Source organism: Microcebus murinus, chromosome 13 (genome assembly GCF_040939455.1).
Source record: "Microcebus murinus isolate Inina chromosome 13, M.murinus_Inina_mat1.0, whole genome shotgun sequence".
NCBI lineage: Eukaryota > Metazoa > Chordata > Mammalia > Primates > Cheirogaleidae > Microcebus > Microcebus murinus.
In genome coordinates, this window is record NC_134116.1 from 58,850,690 (window position 1) to 58,877,862 (window position 27,173).

Here is a 27,173-nt window from a genome sequence, read left to right on the forward strand (position 1 = left end):
TTGTCAGATAGTTACAATCGGTGATACTCCAACATGAATTCTTCCATTCACTGTTTCACCTGTGCCCTCCTAACATCCCCTAGCCTGCCACCAAGGGTTTGGGAAAGTGCAATTTCCAATAAAAGTATAGCTACTGAGCTCTTTCTTGGATTTGCTTCATTACACATGCAAGTTGAAACCCCATTACCTGCCAGTGGTGCTAACACAATGCCAAACTATTCGATGAGGTCACCAGAAATTTCTGAATTCTCTGTTTTAGGCTTCCTGCCTGCCTTCCTATTACTCATTTATTCACTCACTTGTCCACCAAATACTTGCTGCATATTTCTATGTTCTGGGCACTTGATGTATATGGATGACTAAAAAGACATATCCATTTCTTTGTGATGCCTCCTATAATCATTAAAAGTAGATATATCATGAACTCACTACACATTTGGATAAGTGTTACAAAGGATCTTAATAAGATACGGTGACAGTGAATCTACTAGATGAGGATGGACCACAAAAACCTCTCTGGAGGGATGGCATTTCAGCCAAGACCTAAAGAATGAGAAGGAGCCATGCATGCAAAGAGCAGGGGGAAGAGCACACCAGGCAGAGGGAACAGAGAGTGTGAAGGTTCAGAGGTGAGAGGTAGCATTGATGGGCTTGGGAAGAGGGAGGCCAATGGGGATGATGCACAGTCCGGGGAAAACTGGCACTGAAGAGGCAGGCACGGGGGCTCTGCAGGCTGGAGCAGTGAGTATTATTTTAAATGCAATGGGAAGCTACTCGAGGGATTTAGGTTGGGGAGACATGATTATGATGTACAGCAGATAGTGTGTAAAAAATAAATTGAATTGGAGTAAAAGTAGAAAGGGAGGCACTACGTATGGCAGAAACTGCAAAGTGCTTCTGAAAAGCCATTCTCCCCTTATTACGAGAGCCCCAATCTTATTCTGGAGAGCAATGGGCCCAATCAAAGATTATATTTCCTACTTTCCTCATAGTTAGGAATGGACATGTGTAATAATTCTATGTAATGAGACATATGTAGAAGTCTGTTGGGGATCTTTGGGCAAGTTTTGATTTCTTGGTATAATAATGCAACTGCTTTCTGTTTCTTTTTTCCTCTTCTTCTGTTTTATTTATTTATTTTTGTAAGTGTGATTTCAGCCTGAAAAAAGAAGATGTGATGTCAGGAGCAGCAGCAGCCATCTTGGGCAAGTATCCAGGAAAAGCTAATAGCATCAGAGAAACCTCAGCCCAGACAGCCTTGCCCCACTGGACCACTGTCACCAACACTTATATCTGGATTTTACCATGTGCGAAAAGAAAAGATTCCACTTGTTTAATTAAAGATATAGTTTGAAGGAGTTTTTTATTACTCAGAGGTATTACTCATAGGTAGACCCCATAACTGACATATTAGGTAATCACAGTAGTTCAGACAGCCTGGACTTGAGTGGTGACAGTTAAAATAAAGAAAAAGAGGCCGAAAAGGGATGTAGTTTTGAAAGTAGAAACAATGGGACTTCCTCATGGCCTAGATGTGGGCTTTGATGGTGGGAAATAGTGGGTATAAAGAGTACTCGTAAGATTTTGGCTTGAGAATTTATTAAAATGAGAAGGAAAAGACAGAATAGAAACAAGTTTGAAGATTACACACAAGAATTCAATTTGTGATGTTTCAAAGTTGAGGTGCCTCAGTGGTGTAGCTATAACAGTACTCCCCTCTCCAGTGGTTGCCATGAGATGGGATTGTCCTGGCTTCCCTGCTCCCACTTCAGTCTCTCCTACTCAGGGAGTGGGTGGGCTGCCTGCCTGGAGAGAGTGCCTGTTCTGGTCGTCTCCTCCCGTGCCCAGGCATCCAGTGCAGGCTCTAGGGGATGAGGCCTGTGGTCTTCATGCTGCCTGAGGCTGCATGCTCAACCCCCAGGCCCAGCATCAGGAAGCCAGTAATTGCTGCACTTCTCAACCACCTTTTCCAACTTGGCTTTTATCAGGGATACAAAGCCGATATTTTGATTCCCACAGGCCACTGCTTTTTTGTCTCTCAATTGCTGCAAACCTGAGCTAACTTACATATATACAATGTCACATTCTTTCAGCCACATTATAGGGGCCTTATTTTAATAAGCACCTCTTGCAATGGCTAATTGCCAAATAAAACTAACTTCTTTCCTATTCTAATCTGTGTCTGCCCTTCTATTTTCATTGCCAGAGCCAAGGGTTGAATCTATCCTGTCAGGTGGATGTGTAAACTACACAGGAGTGAGAATTTATTTAAAATTGATGCTAGTGAGCAAAAGGTAAACACACAGTAATCATTCTACTGTTCAGGCATACGGCTTCTCACCGTGGTGTATAGGAACTGCATTATTAGAATTGTTTGGCCTCCCCTCCCCCTTTTCTTTACCCCATTCTCTACCCAATTCACTCTTACCTTCCACAATCCACTAATCCATTCTCTTCTTCCCTCCTTTAAAAGCTGGTGTCAATATTAGCTTTCTTTATTCTATCCCTAATAACCCTAACCTTAGAGTTGCTGGACATGTGCACTCGGTTAAAGGGCCGTTCCTCAAGGCTGGTGAAGCTAGGTAAGGTGGTCTGATATCGGTCTGTAGGAGACAGAGTAGTTCTATTTTTTCTATTTCTTTTCTTTAAGGGCAGATTGGTCTCATACTGGATATTTGGTCACCTATCAGAGTTTATGATTAGGAATTTGTTATCTGATATGCTATGCTTCTGCAAAAACTGTCTTTTGATAACAAAGTCATATAAGATACCTTCACATTTAAAGTTCTGGTTTTTCATGCCCCTCTTTCATCCCATCCTAACAGATACATTATTCCTTGGGCTTACACTGATGAAAGAGGTGACAGGCATTTTGGCACATTATACCACGGAAAACAATACTTATGCACGGAATGAATATGGAACTCGCATATGTCACTATTGCATGTGGGCCCCTGTACCTGGTGTGGAATGGAGCATAGCATTGTCACAGTGCCACTCGTTGGCTTTTGCTAAGCAAGAGACCATTAGCATCTGTGATGCATGATGCTACTCTGACTTTAACTACAGACACAGACAGAGTGCCCACTAAAAAAATATACGCCCCTTTTTTTTTAATAGAGCCCTGGGTAATTACCCTGACTATTGTTCTATGGGAAAGCCCTATTTACACCCCTTCATCAATTTAGGATTATTTATACATAAAAAAATCACTAGCACTACGTAGTTAAGGCAATTTGCTTTCCAAATAAAGAAAGGACAAAAATCTCTTTGAGTTGCCCATGTTGACAGCCAAAGCTCATCTCAAATAAAAGATCCTGAGAAGGAATTTTTCTGACTGCATGCACCTTCTTCCTAAACAGAGCCCAGGGAAAATGTGTTCAGGTCTGCACTCTCCTGTCGGCACTGGGAGGGCATGGGGGTCTGTGTGGACAGCTTGCAGGTGGAGGGTGGCTGCCTGCAGATGTGCTATGTGCTGTGGTGGGTCCAGCAGGCACTGACACACCCAGCTGCCCTGCCCTGATGGCCAGGCCTGGTGTTCTGAGGAAAAGCTACAGAAACGTTGCTCACCTTGAGAAGTAAGCTCTCAGGGCAGGGTCCGTGTTCCTCCAAGTTGCCACAGAACATGAAATAGGTTATGAAGTTTGCCATTCAATATGGAGTAAAATGGGAGATTATTGAACTACTTACCCCCAAATGAAAAAAAAATAAATAAAATGAATAAAAAAGAAAAGGCAAAACCACAACGAAAGAGATGGCCCCCAAAAGTTTACTTACATTGAGTGAGGATCCCGGTTAAGGCATTTTTAAAATTCTCCTTGGCTTCCTCCATCTCTTGCTCATGGGTGGCCTTTTCATTCATGAGCCGGCGGACGTGGCTGTTGGCCGACTGCACCATGGAGTAGAACTGGTTTGCGGAACGCCGATTCACTTCCCCACGTTCAATCCAGGACAGCAGCACTGTGATAGCCTCTGAAAACTTGCTATCATCTGGAAATGGAAAACCACCAAGTACCAATCACGCCAAGGTGAGAAAACAGACTTTATTCTGGTTCTGCAAAGACAGAGCAAGGTCTATTCTACTGGATATAGTTTCAGAATTTGACAAATTAGCTTTCCTGAGACTGACTGTTTTACCATTACTTCTCTTTTCTCATCTAACTCCAAGGCACCAGAGACCACCTAAGAGGTTCACATTCACATCTACCAACCCTCTGAGCTCAATTTTAGGAGATTTGTTCTGGGCATTTTCAGTAATAAGGTACAGCTTCATTCTTCCGCCAAACCTTGATTTCTCTTTCTTAAGATTAACTAAAAAAAACTGTTATTAACCTATTTGGCCTCTGCTTCATTTCCTTACTCTTTTATCAAAAATATTATACTAGAAAGTGATACCAGTTCTTGATTTATAGAAATCACTGAGTTAGTGTTAAGTAAGACATGGAAGACATTAAATTGCTTTAAAAATGATTATAATATAAGATATTGTTTCCAAGGCAGGTAGTAGGAATATGTCAATTCTTGTTCTACTGCAGTTCAAAACTAATTTCATTTCAGGGCTAATATAACATATTTAATTAGGCTGAAAATAGAGAATATTTCCTTGTTCCTTGTATTCCACAAAAGAGGACGTGTTCCCTGTGGTGGTCAGTGCTTGCTTTGGGTGGCTATAGGAAAGCCCACTTTTAACCCATTTTAACCTATTCCAGGGGTGCATGGCGGGGCAGGGGTAGGAAGTGGGAAACAATGTTCCACCTGTAAATAGATGATAAAGTTTATTTCAAAGAAAACAAACAGACTTGCCTGTTTGGAAATGGTTACTGGAACAAACCTGTGTTGTGTGGCTTGGAGGTGGAGAGAAAGCAAGTTAGAAGGTGATTAAGTTAATTAGAACTGGAAGCTGTATGTCAGTTATTACAACATTAATCGATCTGACTATTGCTGAAGGCTCATTGTGTATTTTCCAGGTGACTTTGAGGGGAGAAACTTTCCATTTATGTTTTTCTACTACTGGAAAATGTGACTTATGAAAAAATATCCTACATTGTTTTACAAGTGAACTAGGTAGACTGTGAATTCTAAAAATCAGCTTTAAAATTAGACCAGAATATTCAGATTCTTATCCATTCACTGACAAATTCTGAGTACCTACTGTGTGCCAGGCACTGTCTCCTCCAGTGGAGGAATATCAGAGACATCCTTATGCATTGTTCACATGTATAATAAACATTTATATACTCCAGGTGAACAGACAGAGGGTGACTCATGTTTGGTGAAGGAATTTTATTTTACTTGCCAGATTTTTAAAATTATCTATTGTGCAGTTACTAGAATTTTACACATCATACAAAGCCTTCTGCCAGGCATGGTGGCTCACGCCTGTAATCCTAGCACTCTGGGAGGCCAAGGCTGGAGGATCTCTCGAGGACAGGAGTTCAAGACCAGCCTGAGCAAGAGTGAGACCCTGTCTCTATTAAAAATAGAAAGAAATTAGCTGGACAACTAAAAATATATAGAGAAAAAATAAGCCGGGCATGGTGGCACATGCCTGTAGTCCCAGCTACTCTGGAGGCTGAGGCAGGAGGATTGCTTAAGTCCAGGAGTTTGAGGTTGCTGTGAGCTAGGCTGATGCCATGGAACTCTAGCCTGGGCAACAGAGTGAGACTCTGTCTCCAAAAAAAATAAATAAAAATAATAAATAAATAAAAAGCCTTCCATTTGCAGAGATTTGTAAATTTTTATAGGGTGCTATACAAATATTTTTAGGACCTTTTGTCGCAAAGGCCTCCTCCCAGACCGGGGCACAGCTCCCTGAGTGCAGCGGCTGATTGCCCAGCAGGTGCGTGCACTGAATGAAGGCAGGACTCGGCCTAACTTCAGGTCCCACGGAGGGTGCTGTGCTTTCTCCAGGACTGAAAGCAGCCCCTGATCAGCCAGGAGATCCCAGGCCCCCGCCTGCTGTGCAGTGGCCGTCTGGATTCCGGCATCAAAGCTTTGTTCTGAGCAAACCTGCTCCCTCTGCCCTCACACTTGAGCCAGAGGAGATAACTGGCCTGGGAACGCCCACTCAGAGAACACTCTGCCAGTGAAAGACTCAAGTTTCCTTGAGAATCTCAACCCACAGGCGCAGAGCACACTTACTCAGTGTTGTAGCTGGCTCCTGTGATTTTGTTAACTCCGGAATTTCAGTCTAAGTGCAACCCTCAGTGAACTCTAGCTACAGTGGATTCTTATCTCATTTCATGGACCGGAGCGGTTTGTATAAGATAAAATCCATCACACAACTTAACATTACGTCCGGCCCATGGAGAGGCCCATAATTTAGCATTATGTTTGTGGGAAGTCCACTGCAACCGTTACGGGCAGAATAAATTCCACCTCCCTCAATGCTCTCTTCCTCTCTCTCTGACAATATGTGTTAGGAGAATGGACCTCGGAACAGACGGTGGAAATAAACCTAACGCTCATAAGAAATTTTTTTTCCCCTCTCTTAAAAGATAACGGCTACAAAAAAGAGAACACTGACTTCATGTGCTATCTTTCCCCTTTGCTGTGACTTTGGTCTCTACATCACACAGAGAAAGAAAAATCCTGAACATTTTTGTTATGGAGCTTACAAAGAGAGAGTCATGCTGTTCATCTTTCCTTCCCTCATATGCTGCTAGTTTTTCCTTCTCTCGCTCATGGTCACTCAGTTCATAAATAGAGTAACTTACTATCGGGAAGAACACACTTAAATTTAAAAATGTATCTTTGCTCACATGATCTGAAAACCACATTGTATTGCTCTTCACTCCTAGACCTAGAGCATAAGTTCACCAGCAGATTATACTTTCCAGAAAATGAAAGAAAAAAAAATCCTTAGGATTAAGCCACTGAAAATATACTATTTAAAAAGTAAGTAGCCAAGACATTTTCTAACATTCTCACAAGTACCATTAGGCTGAATTCCATTGGCTTAAAAGAAGAATATAGTTTTGAAAACTCCTAGTTTCATCTTCATTTCTAGACTTTCTAAAACTGGCAGGCCAATGTATGATTGATGTACTGACATTCAAATTAAATTTAAAAAACATTAGTTAAGGCATGCTTGGTAACTCTAGTCAATATTTGTTGCCATGTAAGAAGTGACTTTAATTTATATTAATTAAGACTAAGCCAGTAACTCCCTCTGGAAGTCTTCAGGAGCATATTGGGAGCGGTCATTTTCAATGCCCAACTGTAAATTCAATTTTGTATTCAGTGGAAAGATCACTGAGAAAGCAGAAAACAATATAAACTAATTTAAACAGGATTTAGATTGCAGCATTATTAAAGCTATTCATGTGGAAAGAAATTAACACTGCTCATAAAAATCACATCAAAGACGCACTTATAAAAATTCCAAACAGTTTCTGTGAACATGCTTAGGCATAACTCTGAATGTGGGTGCAGTTTAGAAGCTAGAATGTGCAGATGTGCTTTTTCCACAGTAAGAATTGGGAAAATTGGTATGTTATAGAGTGAATACGAACCATTTACTCATTAAAAATTGCCCCATGTTTTCTAATCAGGGTCCTCACAATGCCACACTTGGGTTACTGCAAATGTTCTTTCTCTGGTCTTCCTGTCTGATTTGCAATTTTCCCTTTCATTCGTTCCCATTCCTTTGCCATATCCCTCTTTGTTGATCACCCTGGCCTTGCCTCCTTGCATTTGCATGTGCTGTGCACCCATCCTAGGGGCCCTCACACTCCTGCTCTCCGTTATTTTTCCCTTAAGATTCAGCTAAAGTGCCCTTCCATAAAGGAACCTTTTCTACAGCACTAGGATTAATTAGGTTTCTGTTTGTTATGTTTCCACAATTCGCTCATTACATACCCTGCTATTAAAGCATTCACCACTCTGTACAGTAATTGTTGGTTTACGGATAAGTCTCCAGTTTTGAGGGGCTAATGTGAGAATAACATTTCCAAAACATATTTCTATCTTCTGGTCACTGAGTTTTTCCCTTTGTAGTTTATATTTTATTACATTCTACAGCAAACCCTGGATAAAGTAGCCCCCCTTATCCATGGTTTGCATGCCATAATTTTAGTTGCTCAAGGTCTCAGTTAATCATGCACCTTCAGTAGGAAAATATTAAAAATTCCAGAAATAAACAGCTCATAGGCTTAAATTGTACACCATTCTGAGTAACATGATGAAATCTCTCACTGCCTCACTCTGTCCCACCGGGAAGTGAATCATACCTTTGTCCAGCGTATCTACATTGTCTATGCTACCCACCCGTGAGTCACTCAGTAGCCATCTGGATTATGGGATCAACTGTAATAGTATAGTGGTGCTTGTGTTTAAGTCACCCTCATTGGATTTAATAATGGCCCTAAAGCACAAAATTAGTGATACTGGCAATTTGGATATGCCAAAGAGAAGTCATGAAGTGCTTCCTTTAAGTAAAAAGGGGAAAGTTCTAGACTTAATAAAGAAAACAAATTGCATTCTGAGGTTGCTAAGATCTAGGGTAATAATGAATCCTTGACCTGTGAAATTGTGAAGAAGGAAAAAGAAGTTTATATATAGTATACACAGGGTTCAGCACTCTCCACAGTTTCAGGAGTCCATTGGGAGTCTTGGAATGTATCCCCCCAGGATAATGGGGGACTAGTATATTTCTGATAGATTTGTAGTGTTTAGTACTGGAAAGCTACAAATTCTATGGTTAAAAGTTGGGAAGCTTCATAGTTGATAATAAACATTTAAATTTCATGTTAAAGAGCATTTTCACATATGCCATTGACTGCCAGAGATAAATGTTCTCATAACAATTAAGGTGGATGATCCTTTTATATTTTGGCCTCTGAGGCCCTTATCCCTGGCAATGCAAGTTAAGAGTGATGTCAGATAATCCCACAGAAGCAGAGCCTTCAGCAGTAAGGCACTAACCAGTTTACCAAATAACTAAAAAATGTTTTTAAAAGCATTTTTAGTTCTGGGAAGGCAAGAACGATTGTTCAGCTTTGTGAGGAATAAATAATATATGATTATCTATCATCCCTCAGTGTGACCACCTGAATCCCATGCCCAGCTCTTCCATATCTGGTTATTTCAGACTTTGTCAACTTTCCTCCCTCTTGCCCATGTGTGTTAGCCCCTGGCACATAGTGGGCATTAAAAAATTGCATATGGGAGAAAACTTCACTATTCAAAGACCACATACATGAGCATCATTTGGGAGCTTGTTATCATTTAAATGCAGATCAGCCTTTCTCATACTTCCTGACTGGGAATCGGCATCTTACCCCAGGTGATTTATATAGGCACATTCAAGTTTGAGAAACCCTGGAAAGAAAGGACTCAGTGAAAGCCAGGTAAACTGGTTAGGAGCTAATCAAAGTTCAGAGATAATGAAAACCTCAAATGAAAAGTAGCAGCTGAGATAGTGGAGAATATCAAAAGGATCCGACATGATTCTTACCAGCTTTGTGTGAGTCCCTGTCCCTAAACTCCCCACTCCCAATTAATGAATAGCTGTCACCCATCTCCAGGAAAAAAACACAAGCATCCAAGAATTGAGAGGGGACATAGAGGTTACTGCAGATCCTTTCAATGGAACACCAGGCATGAGCTAGAACCATGCCTCCCAATTCTCTCATTCTATCGGGGTGGGAAACCTTATTTTTAACTAGGTTTTGATTAGTCAAGTGTCTTTGACTTGTGCTTTACAACTCAACATAAATTGGTAGATTTCAATCAAACTTATATGACGATAATGATGGGAGGAATCAAAGTGGTAATTAGTTCTCTCCTTCTTCCTTGTGTGTATAGGGAGAACAATAGATGGGATAAAAGCCAGGCCATGAACACTGAACATGAAACTTAGGTGGGCTGTAGTACCTTATTTATGACTGGATCTATAAAGGAACAACAGGAGGGGAGATTCCATGTCTGAATATAAACAAATAAAAAAGGAGGACATTCTACTTTTCAAAGAATTGGAGACACACATGTGTACACATATAAACACACAATGAATTATATGTCTATATGGCTGTCACTGATTTTTGGCTCTGATGATAGCTGGAAATTGCTGAAATTGCTCCAAGAGTACAGTCCCATATTGATCTAAGCAGATTTGGAATTCCGGGATGGTCAAAGCAGTGTTGCTACCACATTCCCCAAATTTCACTACATGTCCTTTAACAAGTCTCCATTTTCTGGCTGCTCAGTTAACCACATCGATTAACCAAATCACAGCTGGCATAAAAGGCTATACAAATGGTTAATGTTCTCCTATACCCCCTACATGCATGCATATAATCAATCTCTCCAGCTATTTAGTATCTGTAAAAATCAGAAAATTAAAGGATAAGGGTAATATGAAAATGCACTGATTATTCCTGCTTCAAGGTGAAGCAAAATGTTTCTACATAAAATGGCCTATCTTGCCTCTATGAAGCTCAATAACACCTAAGGAAGTAATTCTCAAATAGGCTCCTGTGTTTCATATTCCTCTTACCATAAGAAGGAAGCCTGGCTTTCAGCTAATGGAATGTCCACTTGCCTCATAACTTATTGATTTTTACTTTCACGGAGCCATAAATATTGACAACCACGTAAGCAAAACGCTGGTACCAGTCTGCCCCGTCCTCCCTCTGGCAGGCTGACACCGGGCCATTCTATATGCAAATAAGAGTCTCGTCCTCTGGAAATTATGAATGCTGATCCCAGTACTGTATTCTTGATGACACATCAGGGAATCCCAAGGGCACTGCTTGCAAAGCTTTGTCAGAACTTCACCTCATATAGAGAAAAACTCTTCATTTCAACACAATGAAAGATTATGTGAAGCTTTCCAAAGGGGGAAAAAGTACACAAAAACTTTTAAATGCTCTTGCCAAGAGAAATCCCCAGTGAATTAGGATATAATCCTTCCTCACTGTCTAATCAATCTCTTCCTTCCACCGTCCAAAACACAGGGTTTCTCCAGGGGTGGATGGTCTGTGTTAGACACACTGAAATTCATTATCTCATCTGCCTGGTGCCACTGTTTCCAATAAATTGTAATTATGGTGTTATTGAGCTCCTTCTCACTTTCTCAAAGCCATGCTATAAACTTTGGGTCTCTGAGCAGTTACTTCCCAGTCAGTCTTCATTAAATTGGATTGTCTCAGAACAATGTCTATTTAGCCAGCAGGGTACCCACTAATTTTCTTTTTTAGAATTGGTAGTAATGTAACAGACACCGGGTGACTCCGTGCCTGAGACACCACACAGACACAACTCAGCGTTTCCCCTGACTCCAGAAGGTCACGTAGCCAGTGAATGGGGTAACCTGAAGATCCTCCCTCTCTCACCCCAGCACTGCTCAGCTGGCGTGGCTATCTCCTCCGGTGCAAAGCGGGATGATCATATGTATTATAATAGGACACTATTGTAAGTGGCAAATGCAGAGTGTTATTGCCTCTATCGCTCAATAAATCTAAACTCTGTCAGGCAGGGGCTTGTATAGTGTTTTCTTTTCATCTAGATAAGTGCCAGGCATATGGTGAAATGCTCAACAAATACTTCTTGAGTGATTAGAATGATCACTGAACACATCATTCCTTATACTTCTGGTCATGCCCAGTAGCTCTGCTGGTCAGAAATACAACATGCCCATAGATCCAAATAGCTGAAGAAGAGAGGAAAGAATTAGTATACTGAGCATCTACTATGTACATAGTTTTAGCACTAGCTAGGACACAGAGAGCCTTATAGGTCATAATAAAGGCTTATACATATTTTGATGAATAAAGCTGATTTTCAAAAAGAAAATCATAAGAACAAACAAATACGATATAAAATAGGGAAAAAGGTATCTGTAATAAACCTAAGATAGCAAGATTTCTTAGGGGATAAAAAAAATCAAATCTAATTAGGTGTTTTCAGGTTGTATTTCCATTTCCTTTCTGACACTAATTTCTTTAGCTAGGTCTTCACTGTATTTTATATCCCCACATCAATGAAATCATCTTCTGGGAAACAGTTTCCTTGGCTCCTCCTGGCTGGCTTTGCGGCGTTATAAGGAGCATGGAGTGGATTTCCTCTCTGAGGCAGCCAATTTCCTAAGCAATTAAATGCTGTTTATATTCCAAACTCTGTGCTTGAGTTGAAATTGTCGAGCTTGATATTACCTGACTCTTGCCTAAGATGTATCCCCAGCTAGTTCATTCTACTGTAACAGCCATCTATTAAAATTTCCAATCTGTTCTTTCCTCAAGGGATCACATAGTACTTGGCGAAGATACAGCCTCTGAATTCTGCAAATTATACTCATCTATATAAATATATATTTTGAAATGGCAAGGCTTGCAAATTACTTTACCAAATTGACATCCCAATCTGCTATCCTTTAAAAGGAGAAGCAAATGCCATGTACCTCATACGTGCATAGACACTTCTGTGCTGTTTTCTTAAAAATAACATCATGTAGAAACTAAACTTTGATGAAATTCCTCCATGAGGTCACATAATCAAGGTACTAGCTTTTGTCACTTCTAGGAGTGGACAAACTGAGTGCAGTTTAGTCTAGGTAGATCATAATCTGATACTACAGCATGCAATGGATACTGAAGTTATTTGTTCCAATGAACATTCCTGATTGAGAACATGGCCCTGTCTCATTTTGACCACTCCTTATGGTTTCTAGGCTGAATGGAAAAGTGAGATGACATCGGTATCTGCATTGTATATACTTTTTATTAAAGGGATAGCCATAGCCTGTATATTTATGTCTATAAGACATGCTTCCTCAGAGCACCAAAAGACACAACAAGAGCATCAGCAAGAAGTAACTCCTTGGTTACAATGGGGCACTTCAGTGGCAATTGTAGCTTTTCAGGAATTCCCAGCCCTGGACAGGGAATGACGGTTGGAAGCACAGACCTTTTTTTTTTTTTTCCCCAAGCACAGAATGTCAATTTCCTAGCTTCCTAAAATAGATGTTGGGCAGCTTTTCATACATTTCCTGTAATGAAAACATCCAATCCACTTTACACCCTGCCAACAATATACCAGCTATTCTCTAAAACAGAGGTCTCCAACCTTTTTGGCACAAGGGACCAGTTTCATGGAAGTCAATTTTTCCATGGAGGGTGAGATGGTGGTTTCGAGATGATTCAGGAGCATTACATTTATTGGGCAGCCAAACCTCTCTGCTAATGATGATCTATACTTGCAGACACTCCCCAGCACTACAGCACTAGCATCGTCATCTCAGCTCCACCTCAGGCAATAGATTCTCGTGAGGAGTGCACCACCTACATCCCTCGCAAGCACAGTTATAGTAGGGTCCGTGCTCCTATGAGAATCTGATGCTGCGGCTGATCTGACAAGAGGCGGAGCTCAGGCCGTGATGTGAATGATGGGTAGTGGCTATAAATATAGATGAAGCTTCACGCACTTGCCTGCTGCTCACCTCCTGCTGTGTGGCCTGGTTCCTAACAGGTCACACACTGGTACTGGTCCTTGGCCCCAGAGGTTGGGGACCACAGCTCTAAAACACTCAAAGGACCAGTCACATTCGTCCTCTCATCAGAAATCTGTAATGGCTTCTCCATTGCTTATGGAATGAAACCCAAATCCAGCAACAGCCTTCAGGGCTCTGCCATCTGGCCTAGATGGCTCTTCCAGCTTTACCTTGCTCTATAAATGCAGCTCCTGTGCTGAGTTTCTCTCTGCTTCCGTAGGGCTCCAGCCTCTGACTAGACAGACTCTAAACCCCTTTGTCCCCTAGGGCAGAAAATCTTGTTTATCCTGCAAAGTTCAAATTTTGCCTCCTGTAAAGACTTTCTTGACACCTTCATCAATATTATTCACACGTGCCCCTGAGTTCCCAAAGCAGGTTGCACATTCTGTGGTTGACAATCATGCCAATGGCTTTGTATTACAGTTAATTATTTGCAGACACCTACATGTGGCCAGCAACTGTGACTTATGTTCTCTCATCAAATCCTGACAGCGCCCAGCGACCCGAGGAGGGTATGACCACCATTTCCCTGTAAAATGCCCAGATGTGGCTTGGCTCACACAACTGTACTCAATAATGGAACCGAATTCACACACACAAGGCATTCTAACTTCAAAATCTGGCCTCTTCCCAATCATCACTGTGGTTCCCTGGTTACTCAGCTTTTCTACGTCTATCTCCCACAGCACCAAACACCAGAGCGGGGCTCGGCACTCAGCAAACATTAGAGGAAATGAAATAAACTCTTCTATCGCTAATCATCCCGTAGGTGTTGGAAGTGTCCCTCCAACTGCATCTCTGAAGACAGGGATCCTATTCTTCGTTTCTCTCCTATCCTCCGTGGGCCCTAGCACCCTGTGTGAAACGCGTTAAGTCGGCTTTAAGAGTCTGGTATACACGCAAACTCTATACCTAGCTCTAGGGCCCCTAGGAACGGCCCCGCCCACAGGCGTGGACGCCAGCCTGGCTCATTAGATAGATATCCATCCGAAGACAATAGCCTGCTCTCGAATTTAACTCACATTCATGGAGAACAGGCGGGAGCGCTGCCAAGGGGCAGGCCCCAGTCCCAAGCAGGATGATGAAGCCCAGGTGCCTGCAGCTCCCAGGTGACCTCAGCTCCCGTGATATCAGCAGGTGAAGAGACAGGAGAAGCAGGGATTCTGCGTTTAGGAATCACTGCGTTTCTCTTTTGTCAGGCAATGGCTAACGCGGAAGGAGAAACAACGCCCCCTGGGTGGCCTCATACCTTTCAGCTTTTCGGCCAGCAGGGCGGCTTCGTGCTCCGAGTAGTGCATGATGGCCGGCGGGGACGGGGGCCGCAGCCGGTCCTCCTCCAGCTTGCGCCGGTGCCGCTCCTCGCGGGCGCGCATCCTCTGCTTGCATTCCCACTCGTAGAAGTCGTCCCTGGCCTGGGCAAAGTCCACGTGAAGGCGGCCCGAATCCTTTTTGTCCGTGCTGGACCCTAATCGCATCCTGTAACCTGAAACCAATGGAAAGTCTGGTCACATCGCAGCGGCCATACATTAAGGCAAACACTAACGTATTTCTTTGCCCTCCCTAGGGACACCTTTCTCAGAGGAGGTGGGAAGCAGTTATCCTTCTCCCCAGCAATCCTGAAGCTCTGCAAAGTTAAGCCTATTACAGATTTGGGGTGAAACACACTTCTGTGAAGTGTCTCAGACAGTCGCTTACCCATTTTCCAAACCATTGTCCCCAACAGAGCATGAGCTCGAGAACTGGGGACTTGTCATGATAACTCCTTCTTCCCTCTGGCTCCCAGGAAGCTCAGACACAGACAGACTCGGCATGTATCATTTTTTCCCCTACCTTTTTATGGCCTTGACTTTATATTTTCAATTTACTTAACTCTATTGCATAGGTGGAGTATGAGTAAATAAAGAGCATCTATGATATTTATAAAGATCTACAAAGTAAATTCCAGAACACCTCACTCACAGGCTATTGCTCAATTCCCCCACAAAATGCTGCTGCTTAATTCTCTCTCCGAAGCTGCAAAAGCCACAATTATCAAGGCAATTTTGCAATGTTGCTTTATTTCCACTTATCCTCTGGGGCATGCAGGAGAATATTTTACCTCCAATCAGGAGGCCTCACCACTGCCTTCCTCATAGCCCTGCAGAACCTCATCTGGCATGCAGTACCACACAAATTGTTCACGAAATCTTTGAAGGCGACAGGAGCCCTGTGCAAGAGCCCAGAGCTACACACACACACACACAAAATGGGCGTGGAAATCTTTGGGGGATTTACTGTGAGCTACCCAACTTATAAAGATTATGAGCAGAAACGTGATCTGAGAAATCAACACAAACAGAACTGCAACTTGCTCTTGCCAGCCTAACTTCAAATAAAGAAGAGTTGACTTTGAGGTTGCACTTCAGTTTAGGGTACTCAGATTTTCAGAACATAAATTCAGGTCCCAGCAGGCACATGGCTGCTGGGGGCTGCCAGAGGAGACAGCAAAATAAGCACTTTTGCAGTGCAGGGGCTTTGCAAATGAGATGCAGCTGGCGATGCTAGGCTGCACCGTGCTGATGTTCAAGATCTCATGGCAGATTTCAATGGATTGTTTTTGCATTGGGGGGTTAAAATTCAGCTGAATATCTCTGAAGAAGCTGGCTTCTCCCCAGGAGGCCACTTCACACCTTTGTAAAGTTACAAATAAGATAGAGATCTCACATCTGATTCCTGTGATGCCACTGAACCCTTCTCACTCCTAGATTTTCAACAGCGTTATCTAAAAATGGGAAGACATAACAATACCAATCAAAACCAAAAACATCCGATCACAGATGTGCCGATTAACGCTAAAGCAAAATGTATCTTGGTTGTGGGCCATGGAAACTTAGCAAGTCAGCAGGCCATGGGGATAACATACATAACAGCTGAGCAGGCAGGACTGCCTAAGACTGGCCAGCTGTCCTGACTGGCCAAGCAACTTTCCTCTGTTCATGTCCAGAGAATAACTTTTTAAACATTTCTGGCTCCAGAAACACCCTCACTTTCACTGAAACATCACCATTAAAAGAGACCCTGATGAGGCTGAGTCTAAATTTAGCTCGACCTTCAAATGTGAATGCGGTTCTAAAATTAGGCCCTCCAGCTGGGCTTGGGCTTGCTGAAGCCTGCACACAGAGGGGCAGCTCTACTTCCTTCCTGCCCTTCCAACTAATCAGCCTTTCACATCTTCCCAGGACAGATCCAACAGCCTCCCCGGGGTGATGAGGCCCTGGGAGGCTCCTGCACCTAGGCAGGGAGGCTGGAGGTGAGGCCCTGCTGTCTTCTCCTGCCCCAAAGGGGCAGACAAAGGAGCAACCAGGGGTTTGCTGAGAGAAGCAGGACCAACACCCAGACTGGAAAAAGCATAAAATCGACACAGAAAAAATCCAGGAACACCTTTTGTATGCCTAAATTTGGGACTGTTCATCTGAATTGTTCTTAACATTGTATTGCACTGGTGTGGAAAAAGACTTTTGATCTACTCTAACTCTCTTGTTTAATCAGGTGAGGTAAAGTAACACAGTTGACCCTTGAACAACATGGGTTTCAACTGCATGGATCTACTTATTAGGCAGATTTTTTTTTTTCAACTGAACGTAGATGGAACATAGAGTATTCAAGGGACGTGAAACCTGCACATAGGAAGGGGCAACTTTTTCTTTGGTTCTACAGGGTGACTGAGGGACTTCAGTATGTGTGGGTTTTGGAGTACACAGGGGTCCTGGAACCAACCTCTGAATATACCACGGGATGACTGTAGTCTTACTAGTACAGCTATAAATAGAACCCAGGTTCCCAGGGCAGAGTTCCTAAGAAAGAATCAGTCCTTCTTTATCATCATCAGGATATGCATTAAAAACAACAATTTACTGAATGATTTCTATGTTGCAGGTGCCCTGCTAAAGCACTCACTACCCATTATTTGATTTATTTCTCCTCACAGCCCTAGGAGGTTGAACTGTTACTATCTCTGTTTTGCAGATGAGAAAACAGAGGCTCAGAGAGAGATTATCTAGGCCAAGGCATGTGAAACCCAGTGCCAGGTACAGAGCAGAACCCCCACTTGTCTGATAGCTGTTCGTATGTTGTAACATGTCTTTATTCTAAGCTTTGTCTTCTAAATCCATTTTGAAACGTTTTTAGATGTTTTTTTCACTCTGTAAGGTTTTATTGGAACAGGTTGTGAAGGGCTCCATATCAGTATCTAGCTCGGGAAGTCTCTGCAGTATTGGAATGACTTCAAGTCTTCTGGGGTTTGTGCAGAATTTCATGGCAATAGAGGTTGACTACAGAAAATAAGTAAAACCTGGCAGTAATGTTAAGCTGTTTGGTTTTTTTTTTCCTGTTGTTTTCCCACCTCCCAGCATTAGCTTTGCCTCAGGAATAGGGAGGTGAAATACAGAATGACAGACTGAAAGATGTACGAGGAGAGTGTGAGGGAATGGCAATGAGTTGAATCTAAAAATAGGCTCTTGTACAGCCACCCCATGGTTCTTAGATTTGGCAAAGTCCATGTGGACAGACTCCATTCACTTGGTCCAACACCTGCAGAGTGTAAGGCAGCATTAGACCTAACTGAAATATCTGTAAAACCCGCCTATGAAAATTGGCACCAAAGAACAAGGCTTAAAGAACCAGTCGGGCATTATGACGTTGAGCCTTAGCCTAGAGTCCATGAACTACTTTTCTGCGAGGAACTAGTCCTGCTTTGGTACCCTGGTGTCTAGAAAGTGAATCCACTTCTGAAAAACTGAAAGTACTCTGAGAGAGTACTTTACTCCCCCAGAGGATTACATCCAATAATAATAATGGTCCTTAGTGCTCATAATATTGCTTTTCATCTAATAAGCACTTGAGAACATTAATTAGAAACTTGATGGAATTCCTAAAGACTGGATGGTGGGAAATTGCTCCTGTAGCAAAGTACATTCACCGACTTAACAGAGAGCTTCTGGCAGCCAAGGAGAAAGGCAGAATCCCTCCTTTTCCAGCCCCAAACCAGGAGGACCTTATTGTGCAGTAAGGAAAGGGGAATAAGTTAACATTAACATTACAAAACGCCTAAAAAAACTCCTGATGTAGTGTAAAGTACCAGAAAGGTAAATGGCTTTATCAACCATGAATTCCTCAGCAAAGCGAATGTGACAGAAATTCTTCTTGCTTTTCCGAATCGCTGTGATATCACCACACTGCTCAAAGACTTCTTGAATAATTTCCTCAGTAGCATTTTCTGGTAATCCTCCAACAAACACAGTCTTGCACCCAGGAGGTCGTTCTCTTGTGGAAGGAGGTGGAAGATCTGATAATCACAACAAAACAGAGTTTTGTCTTTTATTTATTTGCTCTCTTTTTCTAGTTCTCCCAGAGTCACTTTCTCCAGACTGAGTAACGCTAAATTTCTATACCAACTTACATTTATCCCCGGCTGTCTTCTTTCTAAGTTCCCCTCCCCTCCCTCTCCCAACCTTTACTTTCCGTGTTCGTTTCTACACGGAGTGGCTATGCTTGTCCGCGAACAAAGATAAAGCACATGTTAGCATAATTTCATTTCTCCTTTATAATACAGAAGCCGTGAAAATGGAAGGGGGAAAAAAACTTCCCAAAGTACAAAACATGATGAAATGACAACATGATGAAAAACCTCGGCTTGTTATCTGCTTTGTCTTCTTGCCAGATAAAGAAGTAACAAAGCAGAACATAGGAAGCACAACCTAAAAAAGCACGCACAATACTTACTTGGCTGCAAAACACTGTGCCTGAAGAAAACGCTTTGTTATTATTCACATTTAAATGAGCAAACTATTAAATTTTGGGGAGGATGTATAAAAAGATAAAATGTACATTGTCACAACATTTTACCTAGTTTATATGTAGATTACTAAAGCAATCTCCTACAAAGTCCATTTTAAAAAGGCAACACTGATTAATAGGAATAAAAAAAAATCAGAGCTATTGAAGACCATAAATGTAGTATCTGAGGCTAAATTAAAAAAAAAAAATTCTGGCCCATTTACTTCCTCAAATGTATGCTTCCTTCAAGCAAATTCAATTTTGGTCCAGAAACTCTGAAATGCAAAGTTTCCCCCTATCCCCCAAATTGCTAACTGCCAAATTAATTCAATTTTTCATCTAGCAAAAACACATTTCAGAATTTTTCTCCCACATTCGTGAAGATGGATGGAAGTGCTCACATATTTCACACTATGTTCTCCAGCAAATGCTAGACGTCATTGCATGCAAAAAGATTCCTAACACTGGATATATATATATCCAACCCCCACGTACTGGCTCTTCACAGTGTCCATTTAGCTTCTGGACGGACACATGGTCACATCCCCGTTTGTTTTAATCTAAAGACAAAGGCCTTGTATAGAATAGACCCCACTCCGTGCATCTATAGGTGAGTCACATCTGGAAACGAATGCAATGATACTTAAAGTTTAAAAGAAAAGAATTTAAAATGATGAACAAATATTTCTCACGGGTGTTACTTACTTGGATTTTGAGGAAAAAGAGTACAACTTTTGCAGTGGATTATTTCTTTGACGACAGCCACTTCTGTTGGCGGTGGGGGAGGTACGAGCCCTAGGCCTGGTATCATTGGGTTAATAGGGGTGATTCCAGTCATCATGTTGAGGCTTGGATCAAAGCCTGGGACACAGATTGAGTCTGTAAAATACATAAGATAACATTTTGACTGCAGAATCTTAAATCTATTTTTGTTTTTGTTGCCATTTTCCTGCAAAGAGTATTTGACTTTGTGCTTTGTATTTTTTCATGAATTTCTCCTGGCATAAGAAGTAGCATTTTATAAAGCTACTCCAGAAGGGTAAAGAGACAACACAGAAAAAGATGAACCTAAAACTATGTGAAAAGGAAATTATATTACTTAAAATATTAACATGGCAGAACAGAACACGGCATGTTAAAGTGTAAAATCATGCAACATGAAGCTTCACTATTACCATGAATGCAATTTTCTTTTTCTTAACATTAGTGTACTGTTTACATTGCCTTATGACCCAGAATGTGGGAAGAATATCATTTAACACTGAAGTACCCTATGAATCTAATTGTCAACCTGGTTTTATCAAAAAAGCCTTTTTACCCCAGTGACCTAGATTTAGGAAAGTTCAATTTATTTGTGCATATTTTATAATGATGCATTCAGGTCCCACCTAACCTATTTCCCCCAGGAAGAAAAAAAAAAAAAAAAAACCAGAGTGATTATAATTACCACAGCTGGGTTAGATACAAGCAAGCATAAAATTAGCTATAGACATTTCTAGATTCTATTGGACAATCACAACTTCTTCCTATAATTCAATCAACAGAAATTAATCCATTCTTCTGAAATCTTTCTGCCCTATATTTAAAAAAAACAAAACACAAAAACTTGAAAATACAAAGGGGACAAAAAGGATGGGATTTCCAGTATAACTACTGAATTTTGTTTTAGTGTGATAATGAAGTGAGTAATTTCAAAGGTGATATGCTGGGATTTTTTTTTTTTTTTTAATTAAGAACTTTCTAAGAGCAGGGGCTGTTAAAATACTGCACTGAGTTCCTATGAGTAGCTGCAAGGGGATCCCTTTCATGAGGGTTGTTCTGTTTGCAGAGAACAGATACTCCCACTGGTAGTGTGATAATATTCCCAGGTAGACAGCAGGACAGATGCCACCAGAAGAGGTCATGGTGATGCTCCAACTACTCTGCAAGGATGAAACTTCCTTCTTCTTCTTCTCTTACTCTACTGTTTCTCCCTCCACATCTTAGATCATGCCCATTCTTCCTTCCTTGTTTTTGGCTCTCCTGTGCAGCCTGTGCCTTAGGCCCCTGCATGGGTTCACTCTTTGCTTGTCTGTGCTGAAAGGCTGGATAAGCCCAGAGCAGATGAAATGACAGCCACACCCTCTGTTTACTAAGAAACTCCAGAGGATACAGAAAGCCTGAACTTTTCCTTTCTGGGAGAAGCATTGATAGCATTCCTCCAGCTACCTTGGACATTCCCACTCACGTCTGGGTTGAACAGAATAGTGTGACTGATCTGTAACCCCAACAGGTCTGCTGTCCCATTTATTAGAAACTCCGGTTTGATCTGATAATGTGCCAATGTGACTTCAGTAAAAGGAGGGGCATTTGGGGGTTTATTATTTTTTTAAAAAAAAAGAATCCTAAATATAAATGCTAAATAAGCATTTTCTTTCCAAGTAGTCACCTTGATGTTCTATGCACTTCCTCTATAATTATGGTTCTCAGTTTCTTCATTTGGAATATGGGACTGTTTGACCAGATTATCTCCTGGAGCACTAGCATTCCAAGACTCCAGGATTCCACACTGACTCCAGGATTCCAGGACAAGACTCAAACCTTGTGTCTTCATTAAAAGCTCATAAAGTTTCACAGGTATTATTCCCATTTTACAGATAAAGAAATTGAGGCGTAAAGCAGTTAAGTAAAATTTCTAACATCAGAAAGCAAACAAATGATAGAGTTAGAATTAGGCCCCAGGTCTCAGCCTCCATATTTAAACATGTGCAAATAGGACTATTTCAAAGTTTCCACTTAGAATGGCCCAACCTGATATGTACCACTACTTCCAAAAATTTACTTTACCCTTAAAAAAAAAAAATCAAGATTTGTCCTGCTGATCCAGATGCCAATTCTAAAGAAGTTCCAGACCAGGGTGGTGTTTGACATCATCATCATTAAAATAACATACTGGCCTCCAAGGTGAATATATTAGAAATAGAAATATAGGCAATGGGAATATTGGCATGTTTGCGCTTTTATTTAATCTCATTCCATGCATAGACTTCATCTGTTTCTTTCCTGGCCTGGCCTTCACTGTTATTTGCCAACACAGGATGATTTAAGGCTGAAACCACTCAGGACTGCAAGGCCTGAAATGAAAGCCTTGTGATTACAATAAGCAGATGTTTCCCACAAATGAGATGAGAAGCTTGGTGCTTGCATTCTCTTTTAGTTGTAACAGACTTCTGTTTTCTTTCTGAAGGCTAAATAAATATACCTTCAGAAATGGGGACAAAAGACACCACTCTTGAGCAAAATATTTTAAGATATGGCAAGAGTTACTTTGCTTTTTCTGTGATATCAATATGAAAAGACTATGAGGTTTAATGAAATCTGCATGGTGAGTGCGCTAGCTTGAAAAGGGCTTAGAAAATGGAATTAACACTTAAATTATGCTGGAGTCCAAAGGATCTGAGATTCAGTATTTGAGAGGAGAAAGTAGGGAAGGATTAGACTAAAAAAAATAAGAACCCATTACTTTTTAACAATATATGTACAGATGGAAATTGTTTTCTCAAATAGCACAGGAGCATATTATATACTTGCTCATTAAAGCAAGTGCACAAACTGAAAATCCGAGAAAGACACATACATAGTGAGGCAAAGGTGAGAAGAGAGCGCAAACTCTAAGGGTCAGTTCTGTGTCTTGTTTGGAAAAGCTACTCCTGTGAACTTCAGAGATAATGAGTTGTAATTCTACGCAGGGAAAGGAGGAGGACTGCTTAAATCACAGCAAGAAAGAATCCAATTAAGCATACAGTAGAATTTTATTTTAGAAACTGTACTTAAAGGAGAGGAAGGGTTATTCATCTCGGACTATGGCCGAGTCTGGTTCCTCTCTGTATTGCTGGCTCCAAACAGAAAGGGGCCAGAGCCAAAGCTCAGCAAAGGTTTCTTTTTGGTTGTCTGTTTCGTATTGGACAAGACAAAAACAAAAATCCTATTTACTGAATCACAGTCTAGTGTTTCATCAATCTGACGAGCAGTTTTGTGTTTAGGATTTTAGAGGAACGGCAGCTGAATTAATTGATTAGCTAAATCATACATCCAGCATTTCCTGGGCACACACTTTTGCCAGGATCTGGAGTTAGAGAGGTAACTGTAAGTCCTCACTTGGATTTGAGAGGCGAGTAAAGGAGGGGTATGGAACTCAGCAGAAGAGTCAAATAGGTGCGCTGAAGCTCAGGGGACACAAAGGAAGGGAACTGCCCGCTGAGAGTGAGCCTGGCAGGCCTGGGAATTCTAAATAATTTTCCATGGCTGTCTCTCGGGTGTGCAGGTGACAGTGTGGTCGTGCTATATGGAGAGGCTGTAGGAGTTACATCAGAAGGGATCCTGCTGTTCAAGCTAGTGAATTTGGACTGGATTCTCACTGGAATGTCAGCCCCTCATGGTCAGAGGGGTACCTGCCAGGCACAGCCCCATGCCCTGCCCTCTCTTCCCCCTTGTCTTTGCCTGCTGCCCCCTAGCCATGGCTTGCTCCTTTCCTGCCTTTTCCAGTCCAGCCTCAGTAAAGAGTCTCATATTTGAAGTGAAAACCAGATCCCATTTGAAAGAAAAGAACAGGGGCCTCTTGCCAGGCGAGGCAGGACATAATAACCAGGTTAGATGCAGGCAAGGAAGCTGGGCTGGGGATGTGGCTGAGGGGACACAGAGAGGGTGTCAGGGCCAGCAACACATCTGGCCCAGAAAGAAGAACATAGTGTTCCAAGAGAATAATATGAGAAAAGAGGGGTAATCAGGCTAAATAGTCTAGTTCTGGGCCAATGGTGTCCTGAAAGAGTGGCTGAACAGAGAGAGCATTAGCAGCAGACAAAATCCAGGTCCAGGCAGGACGGCTGCACCAGGGGACTTGGTCTGCAGTTCACAGGGTCTGCACCACCCTGGTCCAGGGTTCAGACTCGGTCCAGGGGAACTGGAGTTTGCAACAACATCATGAAGTCACAGGTTGAGAAACACTAGGCTATCCGGCAGGTTAACTAAGCTGGGACTCACACCAAAGCAGCAAGACAGGATCCAGGCACCAGAATGGAAGCCTGGGGTATGGGGAAGGAGGCAGGTACTCCAGTTATCAGACATGGAGCCCCGGTCAGAGCCAGGCCAGCATAAAGCCTGTTTGAATGCTGAGTCCCAGAACACAGGCCTCCGGAGCCCACTTCCTCCTGCCTGAGGCCAGAGCGGCCCTCAAGTGTGGGGCAGAGAGGCAGGCTGCAGGGGCTCTGACAAATGTGGAATTGCACTGCTTCTTTTTCCAGAAGAATTACTGATTTAAAATATGACCTATCATCACTCTATAGAGAAGCCTCGTAATACATGAAGACATTCTGTTTACCAGAAGTTGAGGATGGAGAAACTTGTTCAGAATAGTCTCTAATTGCAATTGACAAGCCTTGGTTTTCTATAAAGTCAAATATCCCTCAGGCCAGATCCTGGGTCTCCTACGCACTGGGTGTGTGACCTTGGGAAATTTAATCTCTTTATGCCTCACTTATAATATCTGTAAAATAAAGAAAATAATATTTACTTTTTAATATTCTTATGAGGATTAAATGAGATAAAGAAAACCAAAACCAAAGTGTTTAGCATAATGTCCAGTAAATATTTGGTAAATAATAAATGGTAGCAATTATGTACAACATTGATAAATATTCTTATTCAAATTGTATAATATTTATGTAACCCCACATAAATATAACATTATTAACTTTAATATACATAAAGGAGCATAATGATGATAACAAAGTATTTCATTTGGCAAATATGTGAGTGTCCATTAAGTGTTGGATGTTTTGCTAGGTCCTTTGCATGTAAACATCTTGTAAGATATGAGCCCTTCCTTCATGAATGTGACAATCCAGTGACAGAGACAATCTAGTAGGAAATGAAAATACAGTATGACACCAGCTATGAGACATTTAAATAAGAGATGCTACAGAAACACAGAAAAGAGAGACATTTAAACCAGTCTGCGATAGGGGGGTAACGGGTTGATGAATGTCCCCCCAAAAGATATGTCCTAATCCCCCATACCCATGAATGTGACCTTATTTGGAAATAGGGCATATGCAGATGTAATCAAGCTAAGCTGACATCATACTGCATTAGGGTGGGCCCTATCTAACATGATCGGAGTCCTCATAAGAAGAGGAGAAAAGACGCAGACAGACACCCGGGGGACAGGGGACAGACACAGGGGAGAGAATGCCCTGTGATGACTGGAAACAGGCAGCAACAATCACCAAAGGATCAGTTGCTGGCAAACGCCAGAAGCTGAGAGAAAAGTATCAAACAGATTCTTCCCTAGATCCTTTAGGGAGAATGTGGCCTTGCTGACACCTTAATTTCAGATTTCTGGCTGCCAGAACTGTAGGAGAATAAATTTATGTTGTTTTAAACCATCCAGTTTGTGGTACTTAGTTACAGTGTCCCTAGGAAATGAATACAGTGGGGTAGTGTCAGGGAAGGAATCCCGGAGGGGGTGACAGATGACCTGGTTCTTAAAAAGGATGACTTCTGTATATGCAATGGGCATGCAAAAAAGTATCCCCAAAATATACTTATTGGTATCACAAACACAAAGATATTTCTAAATGATCTCTTAGAAGAAATGTTCAAAACCAGTTCCCTGGAGGCAGAATTGCTCTTAGGGTTTCTTTGTGAAAAATCAAACTCTGAAGATGGCTTCATATTTGTTAAGAACAAATCAGCCACACAGATGTTAACATAATAGTGTATTTTTAATAAAATAAGTGAATGCCTACAAGCAAGATCTTTAAGAAAGTGAAGTTGAAGATGCTTTTGTGATTTTTCTAAAGAGATCCAAAGGCAGAGAGGTATGTTTCCCATTTAAACACAAGATGTATACCCACAGTGTGCCCCTGCTGTGCACACTTTATAAACAAAGACCTCATTCCATCAATAAAACCCTCTGTCTGCTCTGACTGAGGAAGCAGCGCTGGCAGAAAGGAGGAATGCAGCCGTCAACAGCTATTTTAAGTACTGTTGACTTGGGTGAGATTTGTGTCCATGTTTGAAAATATAATACAATGTGAAGTGAGGAGAATTTCAAAACTTCTGACCAAAACAGGCATAGAGAAAAACTGACTGCTCAAAGAAGCCTGTCAGATCTTTCCAGCAACCTGATCACCCAGAGTACACACTCGAAAACCAAGTATGTTTTGAGAGAGCAGGAAGTAGTAAGAGCTTATCAAAGGTTCCGTAAAACTCATACTGGCAGGTGGGTGATTTGAACTTGGTGCCAGTGCAGTTTCTGCACAGAGGCCTGGGCTGTCACACTCCCAGCTCTATGTTTCTGGGACCCCCTGAAACACACTCTTAAGACACGACGGGCCTCGCAACTGAGGCACGAAAACCATGCTGGCATATGGCAATCAGGCAGGCCGGGAGGGGCTCACTTTGACAAGGACATAACCAAAAACTATGAAATTTCAAAGCTGAGAGATATCTGAGCATTACCTAGTTTTACTCTCTTGATTTTAAAATGAGAAAATATTTTCCCAGTGAGGTTTAGTGACTTGCCCAAAGTTACACAGTGAGTTAAGAGTGGAGCTGGGACTGGAATCGTGTCCTGCTGCCGCTTCATCTTCATCATGCATCTGAATTCTCCTGCAGCTCTCCAGCCTGCCTTCCTTTGGACGTCTCAGGTGACGGTGCATTCACTGCCTCCCCACACAGCCTGTCCCATTTTCTAATGGTTTTCACAGGGAGAAATTTATCCCTCATAGCCTGACTCAGGACCTGCAAAGCTCTATTTAAATCCATTGTCCTTACTCTGCACTCCTGAGCTCCTACAACAGGTCTAATTTTCTTTCCCACCATGACTGGT

At 41.9% G+C, this 27,173-nt stretch overlaps 1 protein-coding gene across 8 annotated transcripts in view; it reads right to left on the reverse strand.

Annotated features, from left to right (window-relative positions):
• ENOX1 (ecto-NOX disulfide-thiol exchanger 1) overlaps positions 1-27,173 on the reverse strand; it is a 511,925-nt gene that overhangs the window by 118,254 nt on the left and 366,498 nt on the right. For all 8 annotated transcript variants that reach the window (XM_076009424.1, XM_076009420.1, XM_076009423.1 and 5 more), the window contains 4 exons: positions 20,009-20,182; positions 18,606-18,812; positions 14,739-14,972; positions 3,778-3,990 (listed from right to left, as the gene is read on the reverse strand). In XM_076009424.1, the coding sequence (XP_075865539.1) occupies positions 3,778-3,990; positions 14,739-14,972; positions 18,606-18,812; positions 20,009-20,182 (828 nt within the window). The remainder of the gene's footprint in view (positions 1-3,777; positions 3,991-14,738; positions 14,973-18,605; positions 18,813-20,008; positions 20,183-27,173) is intronic.